The sequence below is a fragment of the Euleptes europaea genome, chromosome 1, assembly GCF_029931775.1.
Source record: "Euleptes europaea isolate rEulEur1 chromosome 1, rEulEur1.hap1, whole genome shotgun sequence".
Lineage (NCBI taxonomy): Eukaryota > Metazoa > Chordata > Lepidosauria > Squamata > Sphaerodactylidae > Euleptes > Euleptes europaea.
Genome location: NC_079312.1, coordinates 52,305,857 through 52,320,308, shown reverse-complemented (window position 1 = coordinate 52,320,308; position 14,452 = coordinate 52,305,857). Strand labels below are relative to the sequence as shown.

Here is a 14,452-nt window from a genome sequence, read left to right as displayed (position 1 = left end):
AGAGAAGTGGATGTTGCTGTACTGGCAGTCATGATCTTGTGAATCAGTGAAGGTATTCTTGCTTTTCAAACTGGAGTGGTTTGCCGCAGACAGTAAATAATCTGCGTCCACAACTGGGATGAAATCAATGTCTCTTGAGCTAGCCAGTTGTGTTACTGCTGTATAACATCTTTACTCCTGAAGTAAGGCTAGAACAGTATTTGCAAAACATTAGACTCCATTCTGCTCCAGAAGATCCCGCTGTTCTGAGGGGCGTAGCTATAAGAGCGTTTTGCCTTTGACTGTTAAGAAGCTGAAGCAAGAAATGAGCGAGCCGGTGTTTGTTTTATGCAATTGGGTTCTGTAGCTGAGATCATAGAAACAAATTAGAAACAGAAAAGTTCAGTTTCCTGAACTGCAATCAATTTACTTGCGAGCTGACAGTAAAGTGTGATCCGGTATATTGATATAAAGTCTAAGGCTGCACGTTTCACATGGTTTCCAGACCTGTACCCACAGCATGGGCTTCTTTCCTGCAAACCATCTTTGGTCATTTGCAATCATCAAAACTAACGAGAGGAGCCCTGGAAATGTCTAGTAACTTAAGGCTAGCAGGCACATACACACACACACAAAATTGACTGAAAAAAATCTCTTGGAAAGAATAACTTGGCAAACTTAAGCCCAACTAACCAATGCAATTTCCTCAGTTTAATTCCTGCTACATGTTACATGCAAACATATATAATAGCGGGGTTATAAACAAACAGATGGAGCAGATGCTTCAGACACTTCAGAAAGGGAGATTTGGAGCAGGGAAACGGCAAGGAGGGGAAGGGCTAAGTAGTGTCTCCTACCGTCACTTCTCTGCTCAAAAACCACCCCTCTCCAAAGCTGCATATTTGTTTTCATGATGCTATCGCTTGTTGGCCTCTTCACCAAGCCCTGCTCGAAAACAACTCAGAAAACATCTCATTTCCCTCTACCCTAGTTAAGTGAGCCTCACCGTTGCCAAAATACATATTAGGGAGATGAAATTTCTAGGCCCATGAATTAGATTTATGTTTCAGAAGACTTTTAAGCACAGCAGTCTTCTAAGACCTCGCAGTGAAACACCGAGAAGTCACACTTGCACGAGAAACACAAAAGGTAATTTAAGCACAGGCTATGCAGTCTGCATTTTAGATAAGGTTCCCCCACCCTCACCAGGAAGGGGGGGGATCAGAAATATACACATGTGTCACAGCAAAGCTATTGTCCAGTAATAGACAGAATATGTCTGCAATGAGTGATGAATAAGGCACTGCAGTGCACTGCTTTTCAGAGAAATTGATAAGAAAAATACCGCGGGAGACTTTAAAAGCACCCTTGTCCAGGTATAAACCTGTCGCATTCTTCAAATACAGAACAATTTATTTCTCCACGGGAATTCAATTTTCAGACAAATACAAAAACAACTTCAAGGCTTGCTTGCATGATCAAAGGAACCAAAGGATATTTCATAAGTTGCTAACTCAATGTGGTTACAAAGAAACCGGCCAAGGTGCTTTGGGAATCGCAGGGTGCCTCTGCCTCATGCTTGTGCCTCAGTACCACAATTCTCATGTAGACTCAAAGGCCCTACTCCACACATAGGGTTGGATTCAGACTAAGTTTTCCGCTAGCAGACCCCCCAATATGCCTCTCACGCTGTCCCTGAGGTTCTGCTGTACCACAGAAACAGCATCTCGGGGAGATGAGCTGTGGGGCAGCAGGAAAGCTGCATTCCACTGATAGAAGTTCCTTGCATGAGTGAAAAACGTAGTTGGGATCCAACCTACAGAGCTCCATGAAAGCTGGAATGCCACTACTCAAAACCGCAAGGAATGCCCTGCACATACAAGAGGAGCCCCCCCCCCCCGCCCGCCACTACCACCCAATGAATTCTGGAACGCCGATGGGGGGCTGGTGCTTCGGTTGATACCCTGGGTGGCCTCTGGAATGAAGAAACAACCAGAGCAATTGACATGATTTCTCCCAGCTGCCCTCTTTCAGTGCTTTACGGATAGCCTCTTGGTTTACTGTGATGAAAAGACGAGGGAGACTGCTGGAGTGACAGTGGAGAAGGACGTGGGATGAATCTGACAAGACACAGTCGAACACTTATTTTAAAGAGTACTCTGTGATGGTGATGGCAGGGAAGAAAACAATTTTCTGCCACCATTGGGTCTGCACAGTGTGGTCAGGGGCCTTTGGAGATCTGGCCTGTGGGAGGAGGTAGTCTGCTCAATGGCAAGCTGTGACCATTTGGCTCAACACTTTGCAGATAAAACCTCCTGCAACCATCCTGACTTGGATGCTCCATTAGCAGGGATAGGGTCAGATGGTGCCCAGGTGCCAACTTGTCCAGCTGTTCTGGATGCTTTTTAGTTTATTCATTCTGAGGGTGTGGACAAGGTCCTTGGAAGTGTGAGGCTTACAACCTGCTTGTATGACCCTTGACCTTCCTAGCTACTTAAATCTGCTGGGAGATGGGGTGGCTGAATGGGTCCAAGAAGTAGTTAATGCCTCCTTGAGAGAGAGGGGGTGGCCACCCTAGCTAGGGTTGCCAGATGCCCGCTGGTGACGGGCAAACCCCCGGCAATTGCCCCCTCTGCTCGCCGACCACCTGAGGGTTGGGGGGCAAACGTGCACGCACGCATGCATACTGAGCGGCACTTCCGGTTTAGAACCGGAAGTTCATCCTCGCGAGGGGCCTTTACCTCTTAGTTTGAGTGGTAAAGGGCCGTTTTACCACTCAAACTAAGAGGTAAAGGCCCTTTGCGGTGCACACGCGCTTAAATGCAAAATCCTCCCACTGGAGGAGAAGAGGGACCTGGCAACCCTAACCCTAGCCTTGACGTAGGCTGTTGTGCATCCACTTTAAAGAAGCCTACCCTGGACCCTGAATATAAAAACATAAGAAAAGCCTTGCTGGATCAGACCAAGGCCCATCAAGTCCAGCAGTCTGTTCACACAGTGGCCAACCAGGAGCCTCTAGGAAGCCTACAAAGACGACTGCAGCAGCATTATCCTGCCTGTGTTCCACAACATCTAGTGTATTTGGCATGCTCCTCTGATCCTGGAGAGAACAGGTATGCATTATGACTAGTATCCATCATTACTAGTAGCCATGAATACCCCTCTCCTCCATGAACATGCCACTCCCCTCTTAAAGCCTTCCAAGTTGGCAGCCAACTTGGAAAATCTCAATAACTATCATCCAGTCTCAACATTCCATTACTGAACAGGGTAACAGAACGGGTGGTGGCTGGACAGCTTCAAGCTTTCCTGGATGAAGCAGATTGGTTTAGATCCTTTCCAATTTGATTTTAGGCCTGGTTATGGGACTGAAACAGCCTTGGTCACCCTGGTGGAGTACCCTGCGCTGGAAGGCAGACAGAGGGAGCATGATTCTGTTGATTCTCCTGGACCTCTCAGCAGCTTTCAGTATCATTGATCATGGTATCCTTTTGGACCACGAATCTGGGCTGGGATTGGGAGGCACTGTTCTGCAATGGTTCTGGTCCTGCCTGGAGGATAGATTTCAGAAGGTGGTGCTGGGGGATTGAAGCTCAGCACCTTGGCGTTTGGCATGTGGGATCCCTCAAGGATTGCTCTTGTCCCCTATGTTCTCTACCATCTACATGAAACTGCTGGATGAGGTCATTCAGAGATTTGGGCTGGGTTGTCACTAATATGCAGAGGACACTCAGTTCTATCTTGTACTTCTGGCTGATCCCCACAGAACCTGCAGAAACCCTCAACCAGTGCCTGAAGGCAGTTTTGGAGTGGATGTGGGCTAATAAACTGAAGCTTAATCCCAACAAGACAGAAATGCTACTGGTGAGTAGGTCTGACCGGGAATTTAAAGTGTCACCTGCTCTGGATGTACTCCCTTTGAAGGAACAGGTCTGTAGTCTGGGGTGATCTTGGACCCAGGCCTATTGCTGGACAGGCATGAGGCAGCTATGGCCAGGAGTGCCTTTTACCAGCTTCAACTGGTTAGCCAGATGTGATTTTTCCTGGTCAGAAAAAATCTGGCCACAGTGGTACATGCCCTGGTTACAACTAGATTAGATTACAGCAATATAGCCAGGATACTGACTGAAGTCAGTTGTAGGGACCATATCTTTCCGGTCTTGGCTTATCTACTTTGGCTCCCCATCTGTTCCCCAGTATAATTCAAAATGCTGGTATTGACCTTTAAAGCAATTTATGGTTTGGGACTAACATACCTGAAGTACCATCTGCTCCCTTATGATGTACACAACCACTGCAGTCATATTCCAAGGCCCTGGCATAAGTTACCCCCCGCCAATCTTCTGAAGTTAGGCAGGGAGCCTTCTTGGTCATGGCCCCACAGCTCCTTCTGTTGCCCTCTTCCGCCAGACTTTTTGTTTGTTTGTTTCATTTGGCATTCCCTCAGTGATCTTCCCTTCTTGCCCACTGTTTTCACTGTTGTTTGTATGTTTTTGTGTGTTTTAGCTCTGGTTTTCATGATGTGTGTGTTTGTGGTTTTTGTTGCTGGTTTTAATGGTTTTTAAGATTTGCTTTTAATTACGGACGTATTTAATTTGTTAGCCACTGTTGTGGCCCTTATGAGGGCAGAAAGGTGGGACCTTCTGCATGCCAAGCAGATGCTCTACCACTGAGCCACGGGCCCTCCTTTTTGCTTATAGTAAAAATGCTACCCTATGAAGTACCATCTTAGGCACTCATCTCGTATAGCCTAGTGGCAATATTGGCCTTGCATCCATGCAAAATGCACAGTGGTACAGCACTATCAGGTGGACTCCTGAAAGAGTCAGTCATGTCTACGGAGAGTCTTCAGAAAAGGTTAACAACACAACAAGGAGGCATAAGACAAAAAAAACCTTGGACACCTGGGCCCAATTTAAATCAATATCCCTCCCTAAAGAAAACACCTGCATACCTTCGCATAGTCAAACATGCGCAAGTCGGAGTACATATCAAGAGCCAGGTTCTCATGGCCACTCCTTTTGTACAGTTTGGCTGCTTCGGGGAACTTTCCCTGGTATGCATAAACATCTGCTAGAAACAGGTCATTGTTGTTCTCTCCACGCTTCTTCCTCTCCTTAAAAAAAAGGGGAAAAAAGACAGGAAATATTTTCACAAAACATAATCAGGCAGGAAACAAGTTTGGCTACAGCTACCGAAAATATTAAGCTGTGATTCACAAAGCTTTTAGAAGTGGATTACTTGCATTTAAACCAACTTGGTCCTATTGACATCAATGGCATTGTTTGTTAGCATTCCATGCAAGAATACCTTCCCCTCCCTAGCATTCTGATAAAATATAGAGAACACCCCACCACAGAATCAGGAAACAGAACAGTCCAAAGGCAGGAAACAGTCTGATTGAAACTCAACTCCGCCATTTCCTAAGGAAGTTCTTTTAATTTTATGCTGTCATTTAGTAATGATTAATATTCTCAAAGGTTCAGTCCAATCCATAAGATTTTCTATAGAAGGTTTAACCCAACCCTTTCATTTGTTGAACAACAAAATAAGCCAATATAGTGCAGGCCTTAAATTTTAGAGATCAACGTAAGATAGGGTACAGTGGTTAGAAATAAAGAGAGCATGTGAAAGATCTACTACATACAGTACAGATCCTAGCCAAAGTTAGCCCTTGGTACAACCCTGTACCAAGAAATGTAAAATTTAACCACCATTAGACTCATTGCCACTTAGGCCATTTATGCATGGAAAGTTTTGCCTTGGATTTGCTGCTCTCTAGATGCATATTTTCCCCATCTGAATTCTCAAAACTCTGCATGGGGGCTTATTTTTGAGTTTTGAGAATTTGGATGGGAAAAATGTGCAACGGGCAGCAAATCCAAGGCAAAACCTCCCGTGCATAAAAAGTCACCCCCCAAAAGGCACTTGATGGCTGGCTGATCTCCAACATGTAGAAGCAGATGGCATGCTCTCTGGTACACCCTCTCCCAAGCAGCATTCTCTTGAGACACGTTTTCAAAGTGCCTCACAATAGCCAAGGACAATTGTAAAGAAAATACCTCAGTTGCTACTCTGGATCCATTGCAACCAGTAGCTTGTCACTGAATGAGGGACTAGATACTTGCACTAAGAAATGAACCACTGTGTAGTAAGTACAGCACACTTAAGAAGCATGCCTGGAAAATGCTAAAATCACCATTAAGATCCCATTACCCTCTTCCATGCCAATGAGAAATGAACCACTTCTGGCTGCCAAGAAAAGGAACCCAACACCCAGCCAGTGTGGTGTAGTGGTTAAGAGCAGTGGTTTGGAGTGGTGGACTCAGATCTGGAGAACCGGGTTTGATTCCCCACTCCTCCACATGAGTGGCAGAGGCTAATCTGGTGAACTGGATTTGTTTCCCCACTCCTACACGTGAAGCCAGCTGGGTGACCTTGGGCCAGTCACAGCTCTGATAGAGCTCTCTCAGCCCCACCCACCTCACAGGGTGTCTGTTGTGGTGAGGGGAAGGTGATTCTAAGCCGGTTTGATTCTGCCTTAAGTGGTAGAGAAAGTCAGCATATAAAAACCAACTCTTCTTCTTTTTCTTCTTCTTAATGATTTATTATTGGCATTTTGGGGATAAGATAAACCCATCAACAGTGTGGAGGCCTTGCTCCAGGATCAACCGACCAAGCATCCTGGCTCTTCTCAAACAGAACTGGCCATGCTAGCCTGAACATCTGTACAGGAGATCAGATACTGAAGGACCATGCAGAAAGCCATGCTTTGTGGGGAGACAGATAATACAGAGTCCAGAGCTCTTATATAAGTGCCTTTTAAAATGCGATTAAGGAAACGTTTGACACCGAACAAGAAAATCTGGCAAACAATAGGAGCATCTGCTGTAATAGACTTTGGGCTCGCACACTAATCTACTATGCAAAGTGGCTCTACAGTTCGACAAACGAGAGGGGAAGAAGCAGAGCATCCATTGAAAAAGCACACGGATGCAGCCGGCTGTTGCCAGCCAAGGCCTGGCTTCTTCAGCCAACAGGGCAAAAGCAATAGAAATTAACCCGAATGATCCAAAGGGATCTTTGAAAGCGTTAAGATCACAAAGAGTTGCTATAAACTGTCCAAACTATAGGCTGGATCCTCAGGTGCCATTCTGCCAGCAAAACAGCAGTTATGCCAGCGTAATGGCACTTCCATTGGCGGAGGAAAGGCCTGTGATTTCTGCCACTTCTTCTTTCCCACCGCAGACCTCCACTCTGCACCCCATGTTGTTCCTGAGGAGCAGGATTTCAGGGTGCTCACAATGGGCAGGAAGAGGGAGGTGGGGAAGTCCCACTCCACAAACTTAACTCCGCTGGCTGGATTTAGGATCCAACACACATTTCAGATGTAGGCATTACAATTTTCTTGAATATCATCACATTTTCAAACAAACGCAGACTTGGCCAGTGTCTTCGGAGAGGATAGTTTGGCTTCAACTTTAAAAAAAAAAAAATTCAGTGTTAATATTAAAACAGCTGATTGATCTCTAGAATTATTTGAAATTTCCGACAGCGTTTCCTCAACCCCTCTCTATTTGCTGGTCCCTTTCTCCCTGGCTCACTTAGTTCCCCTCATCAGTCCTGCTAGGAAACTGATGAAAATTGGACAAATTTTAGAATGTGTATTTTGCATTCTTCCCTACTGGGTGACATGTGCGATACTTGGCAAAGCTCTCAGAACTTTTGACAAGATTAATGAAGTAGCCAAAATGAATACACAGACACAAAAATGAAAGGTCAGTTCAACGGCTCGCTGCCCTCAGATTTTTGAGCATAATACAGATTTAATAAGCGAGCCTGAAACATTAGAAAGTGATGCATCTTTTATTTCTGTTTTTAAAATTAATGGCCACCATCTGCACCACCAGTTTGTTGTTATGGTGATCAACACCAGAGAAATATTTTTTAATTAAGTGCTTCTTATTTTAAATGCAGCCTCTTTCAGTGGAGAAACAAGGCACTGATCACAACTTTTGAAAAGTCATTACTGACAGACAGCTAAGAATAAGTTACAAATAAAGAATTTTCAAAGCCTCCATACCAGAATAAAAATATCTTCCAACAATTTGAACCAAGTGCACAATAAACCCCCCAATGAAATAAATGTAAGGCCTCGGGAAGAGAAAGCTTTAATTGGTTGCCACCTGCCTTGAAATGTGTGGCCTGTTAGCAGGGAACAAAACTAGTTTTCTGTCATGAATGAAACTCTGAGAAAAGGTGTGTGCGCGCATATGCACCTGTACACACATGCTGTCGGGAACGAAATGAGATCAATTGCTGTTCTAAGAACCCCACACATCTTCAAAAGCAATGGCCTTAATAATATTGCTCACAAATTTTGCCATTAAAAAAATCTGAAAGGAAAGGTTGGGCAGACCACCTGGGTTACCTCTTTAGCTGCTCAAAGTATCATTCTGTCTTTCATTCCTGTCAGAACCGACAGCAGGATCTAAGGATATTTGTGTTATTTAAAAAGCACAGTGTGCCATTTACAAGTCTTTTACTCTTTAGTACCTCTAGCATTTTACATCAGATATGCTGAAAGCTGGCCTTGCTGAAAACTGGGTTGTGGGGAAAAATTTAGTCACTTAGGATCCTAGAGCAGTGATTAATATGTACATTGTTCACTGCATATCTCCCTTATTCAGGATCTGTCTGGTAGGGCGCACCTGGTACCCTCTTTTTCTCTTCATTTCTCTCCCCTCCAATCCTTACATAGATTATCCAGAAATGGATATCATTCATCTTTAATTATCTGCTTAACAGATTCAGTCCTATTCCCTTTCCCCCATTTCTCAGTGTTGTGCAAGGCAGTAATATTTAATTCCGAAAACTGCTCCTCCTCTGTTTCTGTCTCCTGCACCTCTACAACAGGACTAAGGTTTGCAGAGATGATTTTTATGGAGGGCGGAAGCCCTTGAGCAAAACTAGAAAACATCTACTGAGTAGAGTTTAGGGTTTGCATCTCCTTCTGGATGCTAAAGAAAAGGAAAAAAAGACATTTAAAACAATAAATAATTCAAGATATTATTCTCATGGTCACCTTCCCTTACAGTGCATTTCTGAGCGGAATGCCTGCGCCGAGCTTAGGAGGCAACGTGGCTGCACTGCCTCCAAAGGAGGTTTCGGCCCCGGCGAAACTTCCTACCTGTGCAAAAAATCCAGATACGCCACCTAAAATGTGGCGTATCTCTGCAAAAACAAAAAGGGGTGTTCCCGGCCTAAAAGGGCTTTGGAGGCCACCTAAAGGCAGCTCCACCCCCAGGCTGCACCAGAATGCCCCAGGAACGCCTCCCGGAACGCTGGTGCAGCCTTTGCCGGCGTTCGGACGCCACTGGAAGGCCCTGTCGGTGTCCCAGGATGGCACTACTGCGGCAGCGGGCGGCAACTGGGCCTTCCCACTGGCGTTGGGATCAGTAACACTGGAGTAAATTGCCTGGATGCCGACGTGGGGGCCCCGGATGCCGGCGTGGCCCCTTCCTGGCCTCCTATGGGACTTTGGCCTTGGACACTGGTGCTGTTAGTAACTTACGTACCTAGGTTTCATGTGATAGCTTTAAAAGGCAGCCATAAGTAGTAAACAGGTTGTAACTTTCCTGTCTTGTCCACTGCCTATCAGTTTTATAGAGATAAATAGCAGAAGACATGAAAGTGAGTGATGGATCCTGCTAATGCAACAGTCGCTGGATTTTTTTAAAAAAGCGCCATAAGAGATGCCAGCCATTTTCTGAACACTTGTTTCAATTGCAGGTGCGTGAGAGTGTGTCACAGGAATACTCAGGCTTTGAGCTGAGCCCTCAGTTGAGTTTCAGAACTAGATCACATTCCAAATATGTCTTGGCAATATTTTCAGCTAGTGCGGTAACCCTCAGACTTACTGCTTTTTTACTGGAATGGGCCTATTCATTCTGTCCATCTAGTCAGTCTTCTTTTGCTTACTTTTATATAATACAGAAGAAAACCATACCACAAAAGGATAGCTTCTCAGCATTACATGCCATTATGTAAAGAAAATCCAAAGAGAATCAGGAATAATCACTTCAGGAAGGAAATGCCTCATGCGAACAGCACAGAAGCATTCTAGTCAGCAAGGAAATCAGCTCAGGAGGAGATTCGGCACCAGTTAGCTCTGCATCGAAAGACATGTGCAAACGCAGCAGGTGCATGCTACTACCAAAAAAAAAAAAAGGAAAACTTATATTTTCTTCTCAAATGCGTAAAAACACATTTGCAATTGTTCTGCTTCAAGATCATAATAAATTGCTGTGCTGAAATTTATCAAGCTGCTGATGAAAGTTACGCTATTCAGGATAAAAGAGAAATGAACAGAAAGATTAATTTGAGTTCTTGCACATGGAGCTTGGCGAGAACATCACAAAAAAGACACAGAGATTTGGCAGTGGTATCCCTTTCGTTAATTAGCGACGGTAACATGTCACGAGTGCAGGGAAGACTTCATGTTATATGGGTGCAGGATGCTTAATTACCCCATTAACACAGCCACTGAGGAGCTCCCTTACAGAGCTGAGGGCAGTTACTAGGAAGGGATATACTTTTCTGTGGTAGATTCCAATGTTTGCTTTAACTCACAGCTAAGAGATACCATATTCAATTCCAGTTAACACAATACTGGAGGGGTGGTTGCTTTGATTTTGTCCAGGCTTTTTCTTCCCTGGGATCCCTCCCTAGGGTTGCCAACCTACAGGTACTAGCTGGAGATCTCCTGCTATTACAACTGATCTCCAGCCGATAGAGATCAGTTCACCTGGAGAAAATGGCTGCTTTGCCAATTGGACTCTATGACATTGAAGCCTCTCCCCTCCCCAAACCCCGCCCTCCTCAGGCCCCACCCCAAAGACCTCCTGCCAGTGGTGAACAGGGACCTGGCAATCCTTCCCCTCCCCCCCACCATGCACCTTAATGATACATCCTTCAGGTCTTATAAAGCATATCTGAACTACATTTCCTCTTGAGTGATCTTCCTCTAAGGTTCTCAACTATGGCACTTGGTTCTCATGAGCTCTGTTGAGGGGGGGGGACACCCAGTTCTCAGTGAGTCAGCCTTCCTTGGAAGGCCTGCCAGGCTGCTGGGTGTTTCGCCTAGAAGAAAGCTTGGCATATACTCTAGGTGCTAAGGAGGCACTTTTCATTAGTTCCCCAAAGGGACTCTCGTGGAGTTTGTTGTTATTGTACTTCTGCTATCAAAAGTGGAGCAGCGAAACCAACTCAGGTTTTTGCGCACTGGTGGTAGGAAAAAAAGTGCACGGCCAACATATTAAAATGATCTAAAAACAAAATCAGCCTGACAAAATGCAAGGGGGAGGAGAGGCAGATTGGCTGTTTCTTGAATTACAGGGAATGAAGACTTCAAACAATAATAATAAGGAGAGGGTTGGAGGTGAGGCATTGGTGCCATCAGGCACAACACACTAGTGATGTCACACAGCTACTTTCCACACAGTATTCTCAACAGCGATGGATGCTCCATCCTGGGGAACTGAAAGCAACATTTTTACAACTGAAACTCCATCATGACACAAATGTCTGGATCCAGAAAATTCATGGAGCATAGACCTATGATTAGCCATCTTCAAGTACTTGAAGGGCTGTCATATAGAGATGGTGCCGAGTTGTTTTCTGTTGCCCCAGAAGGTCGGACCAGAACCAACGGGTTGAAATTAAATCAAAAGAGTTTCTGTCTAGACATTAGGAAGAATTTTCTAACAGTTAGAGCAGTTCCTCAGTAGAACAGGCTTCCTCGGGAGGTGGTAAGCGCTCCTTTCCTGGAGGTTTTCAAGAAGTAGATGGCCATCTGTCAGCAATGCTGATTCTATGACCTTAAGCACATAATGAGAATGAGGGCATCATGGCCATCTTCTGGGCATGGAGTAGGAGTCACTGGGGGTGCGGGGGGGAGGTAGTTTGGAATTTCCTGCATTGTGCAGGGGGTTGGACTAGATGACCCTGGTGGTCCTTTCCAATTCTATGATTCTATCAATGGCTCATCAGCTAAACGTAAGCTCTATATACCAAACAACACAATGGGGACATTATGTCAGTGTCCTGATTATGGGCTTCCTGGATGCATCTGGGGAACAGGATGCCAAAACAGATGGACTCCTAGGGTCTATCTACACATTCTGTTTTTCCCTGGGTCCTCCTCCCTGAGTCTGTGTGGTCCATGCGTACTTGCAAGTTCTCTGCTGGGAACTCAATTCATAGGCTTGCAGGGCCAGATTGGGATTGTGGCAACATGAATTTAGCCTTCCCACCCCCCGGCACTATTCTGCTGACCTGAAACAGCCCTGGGGGAGCTCTATAAGATTTGTTGGGGAGTCAGTGTTTACTGAAGGGGTATACAAATAGCTCCTTTGAAATGTGGTGTTGGAGGAGAGTGTTACGGATTCCGTGGACTGCCAAAAAAAAATAATCAGTGGGTTATAGATCAAATCAAGCCTGAACTGACCCTAGAAGCTAAAATGACTAAACTGAGGCTGTCATATTTTGGTCATGTCATGAGATGACAAGAGTCACTGGAAAACACAGTCATGCTAGGAAAAGTTGAGGGCAGCAGGAAAAGAGGAAGACCCAACAAGAGATGGATTGACTCAATAAAGGAAGCCACAGCCTTCAATTTGCAGGATCTGAGCAGGGCTGTCAAAGATAGGACATTTTGGAGGACTTTCATTCATAGGGTCGCCATGAGTCGGAAGCGACTTGACGGCACTTAACACACACATACAAATAGCACTTCCCCCAGGGCTGGTTCAGGTTGGGAAAGCAGCGTGAAAACACAGCCGTAAGCATCTTCTTGGCATGCAAAATTGGGCCCCCATGCACTTCGGAACTGAGTTCCCAGCATGGGAATCCAGGTGCACACCTGATTGTCCTAAAGTATAGTTAGACCCTTGGCCAGATCAAGCAAAGGCTCTTACATTAAAAGGTTAACAACTGCACATTTAATGCACAAACAGGCAATTCTGTGGGAAGTTCTTAAAGTGCTCTTAGACTGTCTATGTGGCCCTATTTCTTTTTACTGAATTTACCTACAGTTGCCAAGTGGCCTGGAGAAAATCATCCCATCCCTTTAATAGAAGCTAATATTTTGAAGTGGGCAGCTGAAGCATTTCAAGGCATGGATGTAAATAACATCACCTGGTAAATAACATCCTATTAAACCTCTACTGAAAGGACATTTTTTTCCTCCAGGCAGTCAGCAACCCTAGATGGACATGGTTATTTTGGCTGAAGCAAACGTACCTTGTCAAATTAAAGAAAATCCACTCTAAAATGTACGTAGTTATCAGCCAAATTAATTGAAAGGGATGACCAAGCAACCATTTTCACACCTCAGTCAGCCAGGCCATTTGAAAGCACTTGCCATTCCATTTCAGGCATCACAGCTGATACAAAGGAAGACCATATGCAACAACAGGGCAGTTGATGGGCTGATTTGGTAACCTGAACAGCCCCTTTATTCTATCCTAATTTGTAAGAAGAGCTATTATTGTGGCATGCCTTCTCGCATTCAATGCTATCCATGTCTGTGGTAAAAAATTTTTTTTGCACTGTGTCAAAACAAGAACATTTTTGCAGCAATAGGGCTGCAGAACAAAGATTGTGTCCCAAGACAAGAACTCCAATTAACATCCGCATTCGACTTTTCATTGTGGATCCATATGCTTTTCATTACTATAATATCCTACAGGAAGGTCAGTGTGGCGAAAAATTTATTTTTCGTTTAGATTCTTCACAGCAATTATTCTTTAATTAAAAATCTATCAACTCATGGGTTAGGCATTCGAACAGGTTAAGAGCGCAACATGAAAGCGGCAAGCCCCAAATTTCACTCCCAGCTGTCACTGATTTGTCATGTGACCTTGGGCCAGCCATATTACCTCTGTGCCAGCCCCTCAGTCTGCAAAGTGGAGATAAAAATAATTATCCATCTCAAGAGGATGAGGTAAGACTTAATTAATTCCTATTTTTAAAATACTCTGAAAGAAGCAATAGGAAATCTACAACATTCTAACCGTTATAATTGAATATTCAAGGCGTTTCCGATTCTTCATTAAGTTTCTGCCATAAGAAGTCAATATGTATCAGTCATCACCTCTAAATCAAAACACTCAGCTTTTTTTACTCTAAATACATTCACTGTCACTTTAACATGCAGCGATATTTATTTTATTTCTACCCCACCTCTTTCCCAGCCAAGCCTCACTCGGAGCGGCTTCCAACAGTCAATACATATAACACGGCTTCCAACAGTCAATACATATAACACGCCACATAAATTTAAAAGCATAATCCTAGTGTAATATTATAAAATCCTGGTTTATCGTTTACAGATTCAGATGGCCCTATACTATGTAGCCACCTTATATAGGTGGAATGAACTCTGCAAATTGTTTTATCTTAAATTTACACT

At 44.5% G+C, this 14,452-nt stretch overlaps 1 protein-coding gene across 1 annotated transcript in view; it reads right to left on the bottom strand.

Moving 5' to 3' along the window:
- The window catches only part of IFT122 (intraflagellar transport 122), an 84,826-nt gene that overhangs the window by 24,937 nt on the left and 45,437 nt on the right, over positions 1–14,452 (bottom strand). The window contains exon 17 of the mRNA XM_056855839.1: positions 4,934–5,095. Within this exon, the coding sequence (XP_056711817.1) occupies positions 4,934–5,095 (162 nt within the window). The remainder of the gene's footprint in view (positions 1–4,933; positions 5,096–14,452) is intronic.